The sequence below is a fragment of the Bombina bombina genome, chromosome 4 (genome assembly GCF_027579735.1).
Source record: "Bombina bombina isolate aBomBom1 chromosome 4, aBomBom1.pri, whole genome shotgun sequence".
In the NCBI taxonomy this organism is placed as follows: Eukaryota; Metazoa; Chordata; class Amphibia; order Anura; family Bombinatoridae; genus Bombina; species Bombina bombina.
This window is the reverse complement of record NC_069502.1, coordinates 1015661924-1015680947: the sequence shown is the minus strand read 5'-3', so window position 1 is coordinate 1015680947 and position 19024 is coordinate 1015661924. Positions and strand designations below refer to the sequence as shown.

At 40.2% G+C, this 19024-nt stretch overlaps 1 protein-coding gene across 1 annotated transcript; it reads right to left on the bottom strand.

The window, feature by feature from the left end:
* Window positions 1-4418: 4418 nt before the first annotated feature.
* Window positions 4419-5679, bottom strand: LOC128655751 (metalloproteinase inhibitor 2-like). The gene is given in 2 exon segments (XM_053709325.1): window positions 4419-5252; window positions 5254-5679. Coding segments are annotated over 2 exon segments (669 nt in total). The 3' UTR covers window positions 4419-5009.
* Between the last annotated feature and the right edge of the window lie 13345 nt (window positions 5680-19024).

Below are 19024 nucleotides of genomic sequence, written 5' to 3'. Positions count from 1 at the left end.
TCTTTTGACAGACTTGCAGTTTAGCCAATCAGTGCCTGCTCCCAGATAACTTCACGTGCACGAGCACAGTGTTATCTATATGAAATACATGAACTAACACCCTCTAGTGGTGAAAAACTGTTAAACTGCATTCTGAAAAGAGGTGGCATTCAAGGTCTAAGAAATTAGCATATGAACCTCCTAGGGTAAGCTTTCAACTAAGAATACCAAGAGAACAAAGCACAATTGGTGATAAAAGTAAATTGGAAAAATGTTTAAAATTACATGCTCTATCTGAATCATGAAAGTTTTTTTGGCCTAGACTGTCCCTTTAAGGGTTATCCAGCTGAATTGATTGACAAAACAACATCTGAAATATCATCTACAAAAAGAGAAAATTTGTTGGATCTATCCAAACCTAAGGTTAAGCATAAAATGAATCTGGATGATTTGGATTTTGTTAAGGTCGACATAGGCTCTAATAGATCAAGTGCACAAACATATATCACAGAAAAGAATTTGGGCTTTTTCCTTGCTTGGGGTGCTTCAACTGCAATAGTTTGATAAAGGGCAGATATTTTTTCCACCCATCCCCGCACTGGGAAAATATATAATATCAGAGGTCTGTTCACATGAACTACCAATTATGCAATTTACATGATTAAATGCCCATGTGGATGGAGTTATATTGGCGAGATGACCAGAATGGTCCGTGAGAGGATGAGTGAACATAGATCTGATATTAGAAATAAAAGATAAAAAATCCAGTGGAAGAACATTTTATTCAAGAAGGTCAAAATATCTGCCAGTTGAGATTCCAGATTATTGATCACCATTCCCAGGAGGGGAGGAGATAGAGGGGCATATGTATCAAGGTCTGGCAGACCTGATCCGACACTGCGGATCAGGTCCGCCAGACCTCGCTGAATACGGCGAGATATACGCTCGCCGTATTCAGCATTGCACCAGCAGCTCACAAGAGCTGCTGGTGCAACGCCGCCCCCTGCAGACTCGCGGCCAATCAGCCGCCAGCAGAGGGGTGTCAATCAACCCGATCGTACTTGATCGGGTTGTATTGTGGCGATGTGTGTCCGCCTGCTCAGAGCAGGCGGACAGGTTATAGAGCAGCGGTCTTTATGACCGCTGCTTCATAACTGCTGTTACAATATGATACAATTATGAAATGTATTTTGTATCTTTATTTCTGTAAATTGATCATTTTGATTGTTACTTTTGTAAATATGTTGTGTATGTATTTTGAATTTATTGACACTAGATGGTGCAGTTCTTATTGCATTTGTCTATTACATTTAATATAGTAGTGATTATGACTAGAAAGGATTAAAGGGCCACTGTAAGTAAATATTTTCTATGCCTGTTACTAACTAACTACCCCAAATACGCTTTTTATCAATAGCATTTCATTAACATATCTCTACCGTATATCAGAAATCTTGTCTGCAAATTTAATTGTTTTCCAAACCCACTCCGTGGGTATCCTTTGCTCTGTACCAATCCGTTTACAATACCTAGGTTTCAAAATGGCACTTTAAACACAAAGTTATTGGTTTAAGTATTTTGAACATGCAGTGCTGAAAATAGTGGGCAGGATAACGTGACATCAGCGGCGAATAAAAGATATAACTTTTAGAACGTTATGAAACTTCGTTTTGGAGAAAATATAGGTCAGTAGGTTTTAATTAATGTTCATTAACTTTAATATGTTAGTTGTTTAGCTTAAAAATTATAACAGAAAGTAATCCTTTAAGTTGAAGGGAGGTGCTTGGTATACCTGCCCCTTTATAAAGGTGTGATATTTGCATTATGTGTATTGACTTGACTAAGGACTAGAGGTCTGAAACGTTGTCTTTCTTCACCTTGGTGTCCCAATAAACCTTCATTTTTTATATATTGGTAAGTGCTGCTGTTTTTTTGGACTGTGACCTTCTAAATACCCTACAGAGAAACCCATTCCCCGCAGCCCACCCCTTCGAAACAATGGTGGAATATGTGTCCTTTAATTTAGCCTAGAGCATATTTATGTACTATTATGGGTGGTGTTAAGTGCTTTGGAGGTGGTTGACTCTCCCACTCTGGACAAGCCAGCTGTTTAAATGAATGACACATATTTGATACAAGTCGGCTTCTAAACAGCCCTCTGTATTCCCTGTGCCTAATTCAGTTGCTGACTTATTAACTGAGGAATGTGATAAACCAGGTGTTCCCTTCCATCCACCAACTTCAATGCCATGTTTCCTTTTTCTTCTAAAAATTAACGGTATGAGTAACTATTCCTAAATTGGTTGGAGTAATATCTACTAGACAAGTTCACAGGGCAAACATTTCATTCATCCTAAAGTTTCAGTTCAGATTTTTGATAGTTTTGGGTCAGCAGAATTTTGTTTATCGGCGTGTTTGGTTCGGCCGAATATTTGGATAAGAATTTTTTTTGGCATATAATACTGTTTATTGGCATCGATGGACCGCAACATACAGAGGTTTGCATCATCGAGCATGGAACATGTGCAAAGCGCCGAACATGCAGCTCTCTCCTGTTACTGCAAGTCTCAGACTTAATTCTCAGAGAAAACACAAAGTCAACAAAGCTTAAATTATTATTTGCAGCAGAAAAATACACATTTCTTTTTTTTTATATACGTACCAAGCACAGACTCTACAAGGAGCGGTACTGTGAATTCATATTATCTTACAGTATACTTATTTGCATGGAAGAGAAGGGATGACAGCTACTGTCAGGATAACGTGAAACGCCAAATCTCATGATATAAATATATAGGAGTAACACCTCATCCATCTTAAAAGGGATTAAACACTTGGATTCTATGCAGTATCGGGCACAAATATTTTCTTCAGGTGCGGTGTGTCCTCTACAGCCATGAACAGGATTCTGCGTATACCCTATGCTCAGAAATTGAATACTGTGGATGCAGGTACGTGCTATTTACACTAGAAGAGTGCAGTGTGTATAAGTTTGTGTGCAGTCGTACTGTGCGCTCAGGAACACAATATTCTGCATTTGCTAACAGTGTGTGGTGCGATACTGAATCTGTTTACTTATGGGTAATTTTTGTGTCTCATGTGTTCTCATGAGCAGAGTGCTATATGTGCCCAGTACTGCCAAGACAGATTACTTTGTGTTTCAGGGGCATAGTGTGTTTATGAGGTGAATAAAGTATGTGCTTTCAGGTGCAGTGTGCTCCAACAATCAATTTAGTGTGGTTGTCTAAAAGCAAAATGCTTTGTTCTTTGTGTATACAAAACAGAATAAAATACTTATTCCACACTGTGAAGTGGAAAAAATACTGTATCATATGTTTCTATTAGCAAAGTGCTATGTGTCCAGTGAGTTTATAACCAAAACATAGTAATGTATCCAATGTCTAGGATCAGGCATACAGGATATGTGCTATGCTCTCAGAAGCGGCGAGGAAGTGGTGTGCGCGCCCTGTGCTTTAATGAGCAAACTGTTATGGAGATCCTTTACTCTCTAGAGCAGAGCTTTCCAAACTTTTCATGTTGGTGACACACTTTTTAGACCTACATCATTTCGCGACACAGTAATTCAGCTGTACTAGAAAACAGGAGGTTAAACTAACTTGTTTTAAGAGATACGAACACATACATAAATTATATAATGAAATGTATTTACAAGTAACAGTATGTGCAAGAATTAAAAAAAAGTTTAGTAACACCAATAGCTACTTACTGTTTTAATGGAATGTATGAGGTTCATGGGATGAACACAGTTTCTGAATATTTAGTGTAATATTAGATAAAGACACTCACATTTCATTTTCAAGCATTTTTAAGCTTCCACTTCCTATCCATATATCAAAAGCAGGAGCAGCATTGCACTACTGGGAGCTAGCTGCAAAAAAAAAAAAAAGACTTCTGACTTCAGCTCAGCGTTTAAGCTGCTGCCCTCAGAGCTCTGTGAGTACGACTGACTACTGCCCACGCTGCAAACACACTGCTGTCCCACTCACTGACTACATGTGCAGTCACGAGCCGATTGTGAAGACTACATGTCCAGTCAGGAGCCAATGTGGCGCGAATAGGAATAGTTTCAGTTCCCACTAAGCTTCGCCAATAGGTTAAGATGATCTGTAACCCACTAGGTATCAATCACGTGTCAACCACGTGATAGGCGTAGCAGGCAGACGGGATGTCAGAAACCAAAAAATTTTTTAAAAGAATTTTAAATTAAAAAAAAATTGCGCTGAAGCAGGGACACACCTACACACTGTCGCCGACACACTAATGTGTCACCACACACAGTTTGGAAAGCACACAGTCTGTGTGCAACGCTCTCACAAGATCAGTATGCTGTGCGAGTCTCATGTAGTACAATCTAGTGAAGCAAAGTGGTATTTGTAGTCCTGCTTCAAATTTAAAAATCAAAAAGGCATAAATTCATCAGTCTAAATGAATCTGTACAAAAAGATCAGTATTTGTAGAAAGGTTGGGGTGCTATGTTGCACAACACAAATTACTTAAAGTGAGGGAATTTAAATTATACAAATATACCAAATACCTCTCTAGCTACAAAGGAAGGTCGTGATAAGACAAAGGGCCCACAATCTAGAATTCTGCTCTGCACTCTTCCTGGAATTGATAAAACAAAAATAAAAAAGGAGCTAAATAATGTGAGTGGTTTAAGAAAAAGAACTTCCCTTCTCATTGCGAGAAAAGGCTGTAGACCAGCTACACAAAATAAATGGTGCAATCTCCCTAGGGCCTTGTGCGCACTGAACTGAATGGGGGGGGGGGGGGAGTGTGGGGAGAGTCTGGGTCCCCCTGTCCTGGTGAAATTAATCCCTTCAATGCTGCAATCTTCTCAGCAATGTAGGGGTTAAATCCCCACAAGGACAGTTTGCAATACAGCCACTCTCATTTGGTCGTGGTTTTCAGGAACGGATATCAGTACTGGGCCTTGTTAAGTTACCCACTTCTTTTCCTCCTGATCTGGACCCACAGGGCTAATATCTGGGGCATGAGAGTAGTTGGGGCTATGGGTCCTCTATGTCAAGGAACTCCTGTTTGGGAGGAGCTATCCCTCGGTACCAGGAGCAAGAACCATCACTGCATTTGATGCAGGCATAGTGTTTTGCCTGTCGTCCATTTATGCTCTTCTCTGTCACCCAATCGGTCCACAGGCATTCGTCTTGGGAAGTGAGAAGGCATGGAATGAAAGAAAATTGTGAAATCTTGCATTCACAGCCCATCTCATATCGCTGGCTGAGACTCTTTTTTTTGAGTTGCACTCAGAGAATGCCATGGAAAAATGAAGTCACACAGTGTGATATACATCTTTCCATCACCTTCAGCCTTTCCTGCAATCAAATATTCCTTCTTTCCAGATGTCTCCAGAGTCACACCGCACATAGCAGAAGATGGAGCAGTGAAGATGAACTCAATATCCTTATCAGGACCTTTAAACATCTTGATCTGTTTGATCTCATACTGAATTTTTTTGATGGGATTCCCATAAACGTCATTCCCACTATCCACTTCTTTGCCACTGATGGCCTTAGCCCGGATTACTATATCCGCGTTGCAGAAGGCCTGTTGGGGGTGCACGGGAGAGCAGCTGCATGCTTCGGTTAACCAATTTGAGGGCCAAAGCAGGACGAGCAGGGCCACGGGGGCCAGGAGGACGGACACCGGGGCTGACCGCATTCTCAGTACCGCATGTAGGCTGCAGGGATCCGGGGGAAGGGCTGCGGAAAGCGGTGTATCGGGTCCAGGGATGGCCGCTAGTTGCAGTGTGTTATATCCAGGCTGTATCTCCTTTCTGCGCCTTGCTGGGACTGAGGCTCCGGGGCTGAGACTCCTCCTCCCGGGCAACCAGCCAGGACAGCTAGGGGCTGAGAGTTTGTAGCACAGGGGTGTTGGTTTGTACACCGTGCAGTGGGTGTATGTGTCAGTGTGTGACACGCATATGGGGATGTATGGGAGTCTCGGATAAGAATTTTATTCAAAACAATATTGGTTCAATTTCAGTAAGGCCTATGGAAAGTCCACAAAACATTCTCTTTAGACAAAATTTCACTGCTAGGAAATGCCAACAATTGGAAGATTCATTGCTAACTGGGTTACGAGAACATGCTACAATTTTTACAAAAGAGAATTCAAACAATAAATTGAAATGAAAAGCATTTGATCGTTTTTACAGTAATAATATAAATTATTTACTAGTATTACCTTATCCCAACACCCTATTGTCTCCCCACTTATAATCTTTCACTTCCCACCAATATAATCTTGCCTTACATTTTTTTTTATTCAACTCTGTCATTTTTTTTTTCAAATCCCTAATGCTAAAGTACTAACATTCCTCACTTTGTCGCACACCTGCTCCATAACATTTTTTTAATTGATAGTTAATAAGCTTTGGCGATTCAATTCAAAGAAGGGCATTAGTAGGAAAGGTGGCACCAGCAGGCAGCAGACTTACTGAATTAGGTAGGCCTCTGATTACAGTACATAAACCTCAAAATTACACCTCCAAGGAAGGAGGACAAACATGTTTACTATAGTCCCTTGGCTATAGCGGCCAGCAGTTCACTGAGGATTTGGCATTGACGGATGTTGACCACCCCAGAGTAGGAAGGGCAGGAGCAGGAGTGCCAGCAGCAGGCAGCAGATTTACTGAACTAGTAAGGCCTCTGATCATAGTACATAAACCTCAAAATTACACCTCCAAGGAAGGAGGACAAACATGTTTACTATAGTCCCTTGGACATTGCGGCAAGCAGTTCCCTGAGGATTTGGCATTGATGAATGTTGACCACCACAGAGCAGGAAGAGCAGGAGTGCTAGAGCAGGCAGCAAATTTACTGAACTAGGTAGGCCTCTGGTATACAAACCCCCAAAAAACACCTCAAATGGTGGAGGACAAAAGCGTGCTTAGAGATTCTTGAACACAGCAGGTAACAGTTTACTACGATTTTTTACTTTAACTGATAATTACCACCATTGAGAAGGAAGGAGAGGAGCAGGAGTGGCAACAGCAGCCAGCAGAGATAGTAGACTAGGTAGGCCTGGCAGTAAATAAATCTCGAAACTACTCTTCCGAGGGACAAACACATTACCGGAGCACCTTGGACACAGCAGCCAACAGTTTCATGAGGATTTGGCATTGACAGATGGTGACCACTATAAAGAAGGAAGGGCAGCAGGGTTACTTTGAACTAGGCAGGGCTGCAGTACACAAACCTCAAGAATACACCTCCAAGGGAAGAGGACAAGCACTTGCTTACAGACCCTTGGACACAGCCCGTAACAATTTACTATGACTTTTCACTTTAACTAATGATGACCACCACAGAGCACAGAGGGTAGGAGCAGAGTTACTGAACTAGGTAGGTAGGCCTAACAGTACATAAACCACAAAAATACACCTTCAAGGGAGTAGGAGGACAAATATATTTCTAGATCCCCTTGGACACAGCGGCCAGCAGTTCGCTGACGATTTGGCATTGACGGATGATGACCACCATGGAGCAAGAAGGGCAGGAGAGGCAGCAGAGTTACTGAACTCAGTAGGCCTCACAGTACAAAAACCTCCAAAATACACCTCCAAGGGAGGAGGACAAGGACATGCTTAAAGACCCTTGGATACAACAGGTAACAGTTTACTATGAATTTTTACTTTAACTAATGATGACCACCACAGAGCAGGAAGGGCAGGGGCAAAAGTGACAGCAACAGGCAGCAGAGTTACTGAACTAGGTACACCTCCAGTACACAAACCTCAAAAAAATATTTCCAAGGGAGGAGGACAACAACATGCTTAGAGACCCTTGGACACAGCCAGTAACAGTTTACTGTGAGTTTTGTCTTTTAACTGGTGATAACCACTGCAGAGCAAGGAGAGCAGGAGTGGCAGCAGAGTTACTGAACTAGGTAGGTAGGCCAGAATATAAGGGTTAATGGCAATCCGATATTAGGTAGACATGTGTAATGCTAAAAAAAAAATTTAGTTTAGTTTTAATTAGTTAAATAAATAATTTTGTTTCGGGAAATTAGTTTAGTTAAGTTTAAAAAAAAATTTGTTTCGGCAAATTAGTTATGTTAAATAATTTTTTCGGATACATTCTTTATTCATATGCATTATTCTATTCTGAAGTTTAGAATAGAATAATGCATATGAATAAAAAATGGATCCGAAAAAACAAAAGGATCCAAAAAAAGATTTAACTTAACATAAATAATATACCGGCTTTTGCCGAAACAAAATGATCTAAAGCCGCCGCCACCCACATTGCCGACACTAAATAAAGCTATTAACCCCTAAACCGCCATCCTCCCACATCACCAACACTAGCTAAACCTATTAACCCCTAAACCGCCGTTCCCAAACATCGCCAACACTAACTAAACCTATTAGCCCCTTAACCGCCGTTCCCAAACCGCCAACACTAACTGAACCTATTAACCCCTAAACTGCCGGCCCCCACATCGCAACAACTGAAATTAAACTATTAACCCCTAAACCTAACACCCCCTAACTTTAACATAATTAAAATAGACCTAAATTAAAGTTACAATTATTAACTAACTAAAAAATAAAAACAAACTTACCTGTGAAATAAAAATAAAACCTAAGCTAGATACAATATAACTATTGACTAACTACCTAGTTAAAATAAATACAAACTTACATGTGAAATAAAAATAAAATCTAAGCTTATATTAGAGCTGCTTAAATCCTATTGGCTGATTTGAGCAGGCAATAGGATTTAAGCACCTCTCATTCCTATTGGCTGATTTACATTTTTTAGCTAATAGAAATGCAACGGTACCCCAATATAAAAGAGGTATCTTGCATTGAATCCTCAGTCCACGGTGGACAATCGCATGAAGAGGACCTCCTCGTCGGACCGATGGACCTCTGCCTGGACCTCCGCGCATCCACTGACTGCTCTGCCTCCGCTGGGATGAAGATGCCGGTCCTGCGATGGATACAGATGCAGTCGCCTGGAGATGCTTCATCGTTGGGATGAAGATCTTTCGCCGGACTTCAGCAACTGTTAGTACCGATTTTGGGGTTAGGATTAGGTTGTTTTTTTTTGGGTGTATTTTTTTTTTTAGATTAGGAGTTTTTTTATTTTAATAGGCAGAGAAATAGCTGAATGCCCTTTTAAGGGCAGTAAAAGAGCTGAAAGCCCATACAAATGCCCTTTTCAGGGCAATGGGGCAATGGGTAGATTAGGTTTTTTTTAGTTAGGTTTTTTTTTTATTTTGTGGGTTTGGGGGGGGGGGTTGTAATATTATCAGGTGTTTGTTTTTATTTGTTTGCAAAAGAGCTGTTAACTTTAGGGCAAACCCTAAATGACTCTTCTCCACCTTTAACTCTCTCCTCTACCCTCCTGCTCCACCCCCCTCATCTGTCTTTAGTGCTCAAAACCTGGCAGACTCTATTTTAAACAAAACACTTTCTATCCGGAGCAACATCCCAACACCAACCTGCAATATTCCATCAACAGGCCCAGTTTCTCCCTCTGCCACCCTCTGCATCTTCCATCCAGCCACTGAGAATGAAGTTTCCTCCTTACTATCTTCCTCACGCCTCACTACCTGCCCGCTCGATCCTATCCCTTCCCATCTAATACCCTCCCTATCTTCCACTTTCACTCCTGCTCTTACCCACATCTTCAACCTATCTCTCTCTACCGGCTCATTCCCATCTTCTTTCAAACACGCAAAAGTCACTCCCATACTCAAAAAACCTCCCTCGACCCTAATTCTCCTGAAAGCTACCGCCCCATATTACTGCTTCCACTAACATCAAAACTCCTTGAAAAACTAGTTTACAATCGCCTAACCAACTTCCTGTCCGCCAACTCCTTGCTTGACCCCCTGCAATCCGGATTCCACCCCAAACACTCAACTGAGACTACCCTTACCAAGGTTACTAAGGATCTTCTCTCGGCTAAAAATATTTGCCACTACTCTATACTCATCTTACTTGACCTCTCAGCTGCCTTTGACCACAGTTGACCACCCCCTCCTCCTACAGACCCTTAGCTCTTTTGGCCTCTGTGACACTGCTCTTTCCTGGATTCACTCTTATCTTTCTCACAGGTCTTTTTCTGTGTCATTTGTCGGTGACTCCTCCTCTCCAATGCCTCTGTCTGTTGGAGTACCTCAAGGATCTGTTCTGGGTCCTCTACTTTTCTCCATTTATACTTCTTCTCTGGGTAAACTTAACAGTTATGGCTTCAAATATCACCTCTATGCTGATGACACCCAGGTCTACCTCTCCACCTCTACTCTCTCTCCCTCTATCCTTTCTCATGTCAGCGACTGCTTATCTGGTATTTCTTCCTGGATGGCCTCTCACCACCTAAAGATTAACATGTCCAAGACTGAGCTCCTTCTTATCCCCCCCTCAAGCTCTACACCGACTTTTGACTTCTCTATCCCTGTTGATGGCAACACCATTTCCCCATCGCCCCAAGTCCGCTGCCTCAGAGTTACACTTGACTTAAATCTTTGTCACTTTGTACATCCTGCCACGACCATCTATGCAACATTTCCAAGATTCAACCTTTTCTGTGTGCTAACACCACAAAGCAAATAATCCACTCCTTTGTTATTTCCCGACTTGACTACTGCAATAACCTACTTACTGGCCTTCCTCTTTCCCGCCTCGCCCCCCTTCAATCCATTCTAAATGCCTCTGCCAGGCTGATCCACCTTTCCCGTCGCTCTGTATCTGCTGTACCTCTCTGCAAGTCCCTTCATTGGCTCCCCATACACAGCAGAATAAAATTAAAAATTCTCACCCTTGCATACAAAGCTCTCACCAACATCGCTCCCCTTTACCTATCCTCTCTAATCAACAAGTATACTCCAGCCTGCTGACTAAGATCCAACAATGACCTGCTCCTTGCATCTGCGACTATCACCTCCTCTCATGCTAGACTGCAGAACTTCTGTCGTGCAGCACCTACCCTCTGGAACACTCTCCCTCGTGCTGTCAGGCTTTGCCCTAATCTTTCTTCCTTTAAATGCTCTCTGAAGAATTTCCTGTTCAGAGAAGCCTACCATCCAACTCAATAATATTTCTCTTACCTAACAACATTTCCCTCATCTAACTCTGTATTAACATCTTTCTCGATCTTGCAGTCATGTCCTGTTCCTCAACCTCCTACCCTTCTAGATTGTAAGTTCCCACGGGAACAGGGCCCTCAATTTCTCATGTATGTGTTTGTAAATTTTTTCCTGTCTCTTAGAAGTTTTATATTATTGTTTTATTTAAATGATCTGTATCCATGGACAGCACTACGGAATATGATGGCACTTCATAAATAAAGTATAATAATAATAATAATAATAAATAATAGGTTTATTTAATGTTTTAGTGTCGGTGATGTCGGGGAACTGCGGTTTAGGGGTTAATAGGTTTAGTTAGTGTGGGCAATGTCGGGGAACTGCGGTTTAGGGGTTAATAGGTTTAGTTAGTGTTGGCGATGTCGGCGAATGGCAGTTAAGGGGTAATAGCTTTATTTAGTGATTGTTAGTGTCGGGGAACTGTGGTTTAGATTAGAACAATGAAAAATTCTAAATATGAATAAGAATGGATCCGAAAATTTAGAAACTGATTTATAAATTTTCGTAATTTTTCGAGATATTAGTTATGGTGCCAATTCGGATTCATTCGAATCGGCCAAAACGAATTGCACATGTCTAATATTAGGTATTACTGTTATATTATAGCATATAAGTATATTACTATAAACTGATTCAAGCTCAACTCTTTCATTGTTTTTCAATAAAATGTAATGTTTTTAACTCACATCTGTGACACACATGCCAAAACCAGAATTGAGGTATATATCAGTGCTTACACAGTATCACTTTTGTTCAGTGCTTGAAACTGAAATAAAGTTTCTTAGATACATAGCAAATGCAAAGAAGAGAAAGTTTTCAAAAACATTTCTGCGCTGCCTAGTGTTGGTAAGCCTTAACTCCTGAAATATCAACCCCAAATGATATTGGATACGTTTTGTAAAGAAAAAAGTTAGGAGTGTGGGGCGCAAATAAATGCTGAATACATAGCACCACTAATGAATCAAATTTAAGTGTTAATAATTCTCATTAAAATCATCAAAGAGGTATTCAACTTTACAAGTACAGGGGAATGTGGAAGTTTAAAAGACCAAATGGAAAATGCATTGAGAGGCATACATAAAACATTTTATAAGCAAGATAAACTCTGGTGGAATAAACATTTTTTTAAAAAAAATACATTGAACTAAATCTGATCCCCAGAGGTCTCAGGATCCAATTATTTCCAGCATTTGAGTTCAGAGACCCCAATCACAGTATTGATTGGGAAGAAGCATTATCAGAATGCTTCATAAAATTGATGAAAATAATCAAACACCACACAGCTGAATATGACAGATTAGAAGTACAGATAAATGAACTCAATCATAAACTAAAAACCTTTGAAACATTGGCAGAATTTGAAACAAGATACAAAAAAACCCAGAAAGAATTGGACAAATACTGCCAGTACATATAGAAACTAGACAGGAAAGAAGGCAAAGGAAAGATTTTTTAGAAAAGGGCAATTCTGCCCAAGGAGACCCACCAGAAGGGGAGGGTGGGGAAAATCCAAGACCAACAAGAAGCAGAGACAGGAAAACAAGATATGGAGACCTTACAAAAGAACTGTCAGCCCATTCTCACGAATGAGAATGATTTAAAGTGAAAGCAGAGTGGAAAGCAGACCGGCTTCCTCCAATCGTTGTGTGCCCCCTTTGGCATCCAGCTCGTGGGGCAAGCAACGATTGGAGGAAGCCGGATTCATCATCACTGTGCTAACTACAGCAGGAGCTGTGGGCAGAGGATGGCCAGTCTGTTTTTCATAAAGAAAAGGTAAGTAGTTTAAAAAAGAAGCTTCAATGTAAAGTTTAATAAATGAAAGTGCCACTGTTTTTAAGAGTATTTTTTTTATCGGGCACTTATTGATTAAACTTTACATTCACTTTAATGCAGATCATTCATTTATCAGATAAGATTTTATCTGGTGAGCTTCATAATGTCTTATCCAAAGGCTTCTCTTTTTGCCCCACATACACACTGGATACATTTAAAATAACCAAGGATATTCAGCTTTATTTGAGAAAGTTGCTTCTTAAAAAACAACATATGAAAAAAATTGATGCAGCTATTAAAAGACAGCAAAATAACCCTATGTGGATCGAAGAAGAAAAAGCCACTTTACAATTTATGGAGGAACTATTAAAAGCTGATAAAAACTGGAGCGATCATATTAAAAATAAATCAAAATATGTGCCAAAAATGAAAATGTCAAGACATAGAAATTTACAGTGAAATAGTAAACAAGGAAATTTCTGAATTATCTCAGAAAAATATGTCAGTCAATGATATAAAGGCACCACAAGAAATTAAAGAATCGGACATTCTTTCGGACAAGGGGGGTAATGTGATGATATGGCCTAACAAAATGTATCTAAGAGAGATACATAAGCAACTAAGAAATAAAGATTGCTATGAGAAATAATTTTTTCAATCCCACAAATAAATTCCAAAAGCAATGCAATAAACCAATTTGGGAAGCAGAAAAGGATGAAATCCTAACATCAAGAGAAAATAAATACTTAACGGCAATCATTGTAAAATAGCCACATTTTATACAATACCCAAGATCCACAAAAATCCATCTATCACAACAGAAAAGCCAGTCAATATGTTGACTATAGACTTAGAGAGTTTGTGACCCAATTAGCTTCTTTCGCAAAAGATTCTTGTTTGGATAACATAAAACTGAGTAATGATATGTTTCTAGTAACATCAGATGTTAAGGTTCTATACAGAAGCATAGACCATCAATTAGGTATAAAGGCAGTAATGAGTTTCCTCCTCTCATCATCAACTTAAGATAAGCTTCATGGCAACTTTATAATTAAACTTCTTGGCCCCAATTTATTAAAGGTATTGCGGACCTGATCCGACACTGCGAATCAGGTCCGCAAGACCTCGCTAAATGCGGAGAGCAATACGCTCTCCGCATTTAACATTGCACCAGCAGCTCACAAGAGCTGCTGGTGCAACGCCGCCCCCTGCTGACTCGCGGCCAGTCGGCCACCAGCAAGGAGGTGTCAATCAACCCAATTGTATTCGATCGGGTTGATTTCCGGCGATTCCTGTCCACCTGCTCAGAGCAGACGGACAGTGTTATGGAGCAGCAGTCTTTAGACCGCTGCTTCATAACTTGTGTTTCTGGTGAGTCTGAAGACTCTACAAAGGAAATTAATATTGGCACAGTGTCATGTAAAGTTAGGAGTCTAAGAGGTGTTAACCTCGGTGCTATTCCCAATTGCAAAGTTTCAATTAAAGGGAAGAGGGGGGGATGGACCAAAAAGTGGGAATTATTAGCACTCACGACTTCTAAATATATAACTTACTGTTTAAAAACAGTTAAAGAGTTGTGTATGTTTAGGTATAAAATCATTAAACTTTAATTTATATACATTAAAAGTGATAAACATCACCTATTTCCTGTTAAGGAGATATCACTAAAGATAGATTCAAGATAAAACCATAATAACTCAAGTGCTCATATAGGTGTACAGAAGCTCTGGGGTAAAAGCCTCCCTGTATTCCTGGCCGTAACTGGATACACGGCATCAGGTGACAGAGGCACACCCCCCAGTACTTCTAATGTACTAAGACCGATGCGAGCAAAACCAGTTAAAACCAAAGTAAGTAACTACACAAATGCATTTCGGCCTTAGGACCGGCCTTTGTCAATGTGTTTCAGTTAGTAATGTTGTCAAGCTGAGTGCCAGAAACGGCTGCTTTAAAAGCCTATCCCCTTGATTCATTGGACCAATCAGTAGCGTTTGTCAGCCACCTCCCTCGTATCAACCAATTGCCTCAGCGGTGTGTTACCGCTCCCCCTTTCTTTACATAGCTGGTTCTCATTGGGACGCCCATTTGAGTGACGTCTCCTGTCCGGTGTACGCCCATTAGAATGATGCTGCCTGTCAGTTTGTAATATGCCGAAATATCCTTGCGTGAGATTACACTGCTGCGATCAGCTATAGAGTAACACGGATTCAAGCATTTATATCAGTTAAAATATTCGTTACTTAATCGTCCTTATAACATGCATCATGATCACATATTATAGTGATAAGTACGTTATTCGGATATTTTACCTCCTTTTATAAACTTTACTGATGATTTTTCTAATTATGCAGTGTGATTCATTATTTGTGGGTTACGGCAATTGTGTGTGGTTATGTCTTGTTACAAAAAGAAGGGCAATTTTTAGCAGATGATACGGTATCACATTTGGTCACTGAGGTAATTCTTCAAATAGACTGGTTCACAATATATAAGGGGACAGTACAGAGGGAGAGTATAAACTTAAACTTAATGATGTGCACTCACAGAATACTTGATAATATATAAAACTTTCTAATTGTCCTATATTAAATTTTATCCCAGTTCAAAATTGTATATTGACTGGTACTGGAACTAGGGCAAAGTAGTAATAGCCATACTATATATTATATGGGTCCTTTAAAGTATGTCAAACCCAGAGGATGATGATTGAGTAAAGTCATAAACCAGCTCTCCTCCAGAATGAGATGGACATAAAGTGTACCCCTATTCTGGGTGCACATCAGTTCAAGGGTGTACTTGTGTTATATCAATCAACCACTTATACACTAAAGTAATTCACCCCAGATTGTAAATGAGGGTGTATATAGTAGAATATATTATATTTTTTCTTCTTTTTGGTGTATTGTATTGCAAATCACAAGTATACCCAAAAGATATTATACTCATTCATGCCAAATGGTATTACTGAATTTAATCTAAATATCCATTGGGCTGACCTCTTAAGTAATGCATCCTCGGTGTTACCACCTCTGATGCCAGGTTTGATAGATTCCAAACCCCAGCATTTAAAGCTCTGAGTTTTACCATTATGTTTATCAAGAAAATGTCGAGCAACACTTGTAATCTTTTTCCCTTTTTCCACATCTTGCGCGGCTAGTCTGATGTTGCTTGAATGTTCAGTCATTCTGATACCTAGGCCTCTTGTGGTCATACCAACGTACTTCATGTCACAGTCACATGATAAACAGTAGATTACGTTCATACTCTTACAGTTAATATGGCTCCTGATATACCATTTTTTGTTAAATCGAGCCACCACATATTTTTTCTTTTGCATATGATTGCATATGTTACAGTGCCCGCATGATATAGACCCTTGAAATATTGGGGTTTTTTTAGCGTTGCGATTGAAATGACTTGTGGTCAGGCGATCTCTTAAATTGTAAGCCCTTCTATAGGTAAATAAGGGTTGGTCAGGAATTATACTCTGTAGTACATCATCACTTTTAAGTATGTGCCAATGTTTACGTACTATGTTGGTGACTCTTTCACTAAGGCCAGTGTATGTAGATATAAACCTTAATTGGTCAGATGATTGAACCTTTTTGGACTTAAGAAGTTCCATTCTATCCTTATTTAGTGCTCTATTGTATGCCTTTGCCAATGCCTTTTTAGTGTATCCTCTCTGTAGCAATCTTAACTTTAGTTCATCTGCCACTTGTTTGAAAGAATCTATATTTGTACAGTTTCGGCGGATTCTCAAGTATTCACCATATGGTAAGCTACGCATTGTGTTTGGATGATGAAAGCTATCCACTCTCAGTATGTTATTTGTTGATGTTGGCTTTCTATACGAAGTAGTTACCAAATGATCATCCACAATATTGATGGTAAGGTCTAAAAATTCAACCTTAAGCTTATCTTGAGTCATGGTGAGATACAGACCTAGAGGATTCTGGTTCAATACAGATATAAATTCCAGCAATAAATTACTAGAGCCTTCCCATACAAACAGAATATCATCTATATACCTGGACCAGTGGGAGATAGAAGATGTAAATCTAGTCATTGAATCATGAAACACTATGGTTTCCTCCCACCAGCCCAGGCATATGTTGGCATATGTTGGGGTGCATGAAGATGAACATGTGGTACGGCCATGGGGACTTCATGCGCCCCAACGTATGCCAACATATACCTCAAAATTGCCAACATATATCTAAAAATTTCCAAAAACTCCAAAGGTGAAATCCATACAGATGTATATAGAAAAAAGACAGCAACAAACAGTATTCTACATTCAACCAGTGCACACTGTCAGTGGCATCACTGGAGGAGGGGGTGCAGGGGGTGTGTGTAACGCACTGGGTGACACCATCGGGGGGGGTGACTCCAGTCCCAGCAATGCTCAATATATTCCCTTACTCTGTGAAGTGAACATTTTAAAACCTCGGCTTACATCAGGGCAGGATTGGCCAGTCGGGATGCTGGGACTTTCTGGTGGGCTACATCATTTGGGAACCAGCTGAGCAGATGGAGACTACATAGCGAGGTTTATGCACACAGCACATCTTGCAAGGTTGCTCAGTTCCTGGCATACAAGTTTAGTGGCTGCAGCCAGTAGGGGTGCAGATCCGGGGCCGCTTCTGCAGCACTGCCTGTATGAGGGAAGTAACACTGAGCGGACTGAAAAGAGGGAGGTCATATAGCAGTATAATCTATTTTATTAAAATATTTTTTATTTTTCTAGTAATCCTGCCCAACTTGCTTTATGTTGCATTAACAAATGGTGTGTGGTGTCTAGAGCGCCCTCTCTGTGCTGCCTGTCTGCCCCCCACCCTTCTCTATGATGCCTGCAGCCCTCCACCACGTATGCATCTGTTCTCCAAGCACATTGATTACCTTGTCCGTGACCAGAGAGGAAGGAAGAGGAGCTGAGACAGCGGTGCAGGCAGAGAGAGGGAAACAGGCAAAGGAGTGGAGAACTGCTGAAGAAATGGTGAGTACTAACGATCACACCTTGTAAGGAATGTGTTAGGGAGCAGCAAATTGATAGTCAGCTGGTCTGACTATGGAATATGGAAAGAGTTAACTGATTGTAAACAAGGCTGATGCTGCAACTTTACTTCAGCAAAATAGAGGGAAAAAATATGTTTGCTTTGTTTTTTTTGTTGCCCTCAGTAAACTAGTCCATCAAAGAATTTTTTTTAAATGGAGTGGCAGACAATTGTGGAAGAGGGGTGCAGATTCAGGGAACACACAGCACTTAAAGGGACATTAAACCCAACATTTTTCTTTCATGATTTACATAGAGAATACCATTTTAAACAATTTTCTAATTTACTTCTATTATCTAATTTGCTTCATTCTCTTGATATTCTTTCCTGAAAAGCATATCTAGATAGGATCAGTAGCTTCTGATTGGTGGCTGCACATATTTGCCTCATGTGATTGGCTCACCCATGTGCATTGCTTTTTCTTTAACAAAGGATATCCATTCTGTACCGCACAATTTTTTTGCCGGAACGCAACGTAACTACCGCAGCTTTTAAAGAGTCCTTTTTCAATGGGACTTCCACAGCGCCGGTATTACGCGTTTGCCTGTCCGGCCAAAAAGTGAGCGGTACAGCCTATATCGTCAAGATCCATACCATAAACTGAAAGTCAGTAGTTATGGGTTTTATGCTATAACGCTGTAACATAAAACTCATAACTAAAGTGCTAAAAAGTACACTAACACCTATAAACTTCCTATTAACCCCTAAACCGAGGCCCTCCAGCATCGCAAACACAAAAATAAAATTATTAACCCCTAATATGCCGCTCCGGACATCGTAGCCACTATAATAAACATATTAACCCCTAAACCTCCGCACTCCCGCATCGCAAACACTAGTTAAATATTATTAACCCCTAATCTGCTGTCCCTAACATTGCCATAACCTACATTACTGTTATTAACCCCTAATCTGCTGCCACTATACTAAAGTTATTAACCCCATAAACCTAACCCTAACCCCCCTAACTTTAATATAATTAAAATAAATCTAATTAAAAATTCCTATCATTAACTAAATAATTCCTATTTAAAACTAAATACCTATAAAATAAACCCTAAGCTAGCTACAAT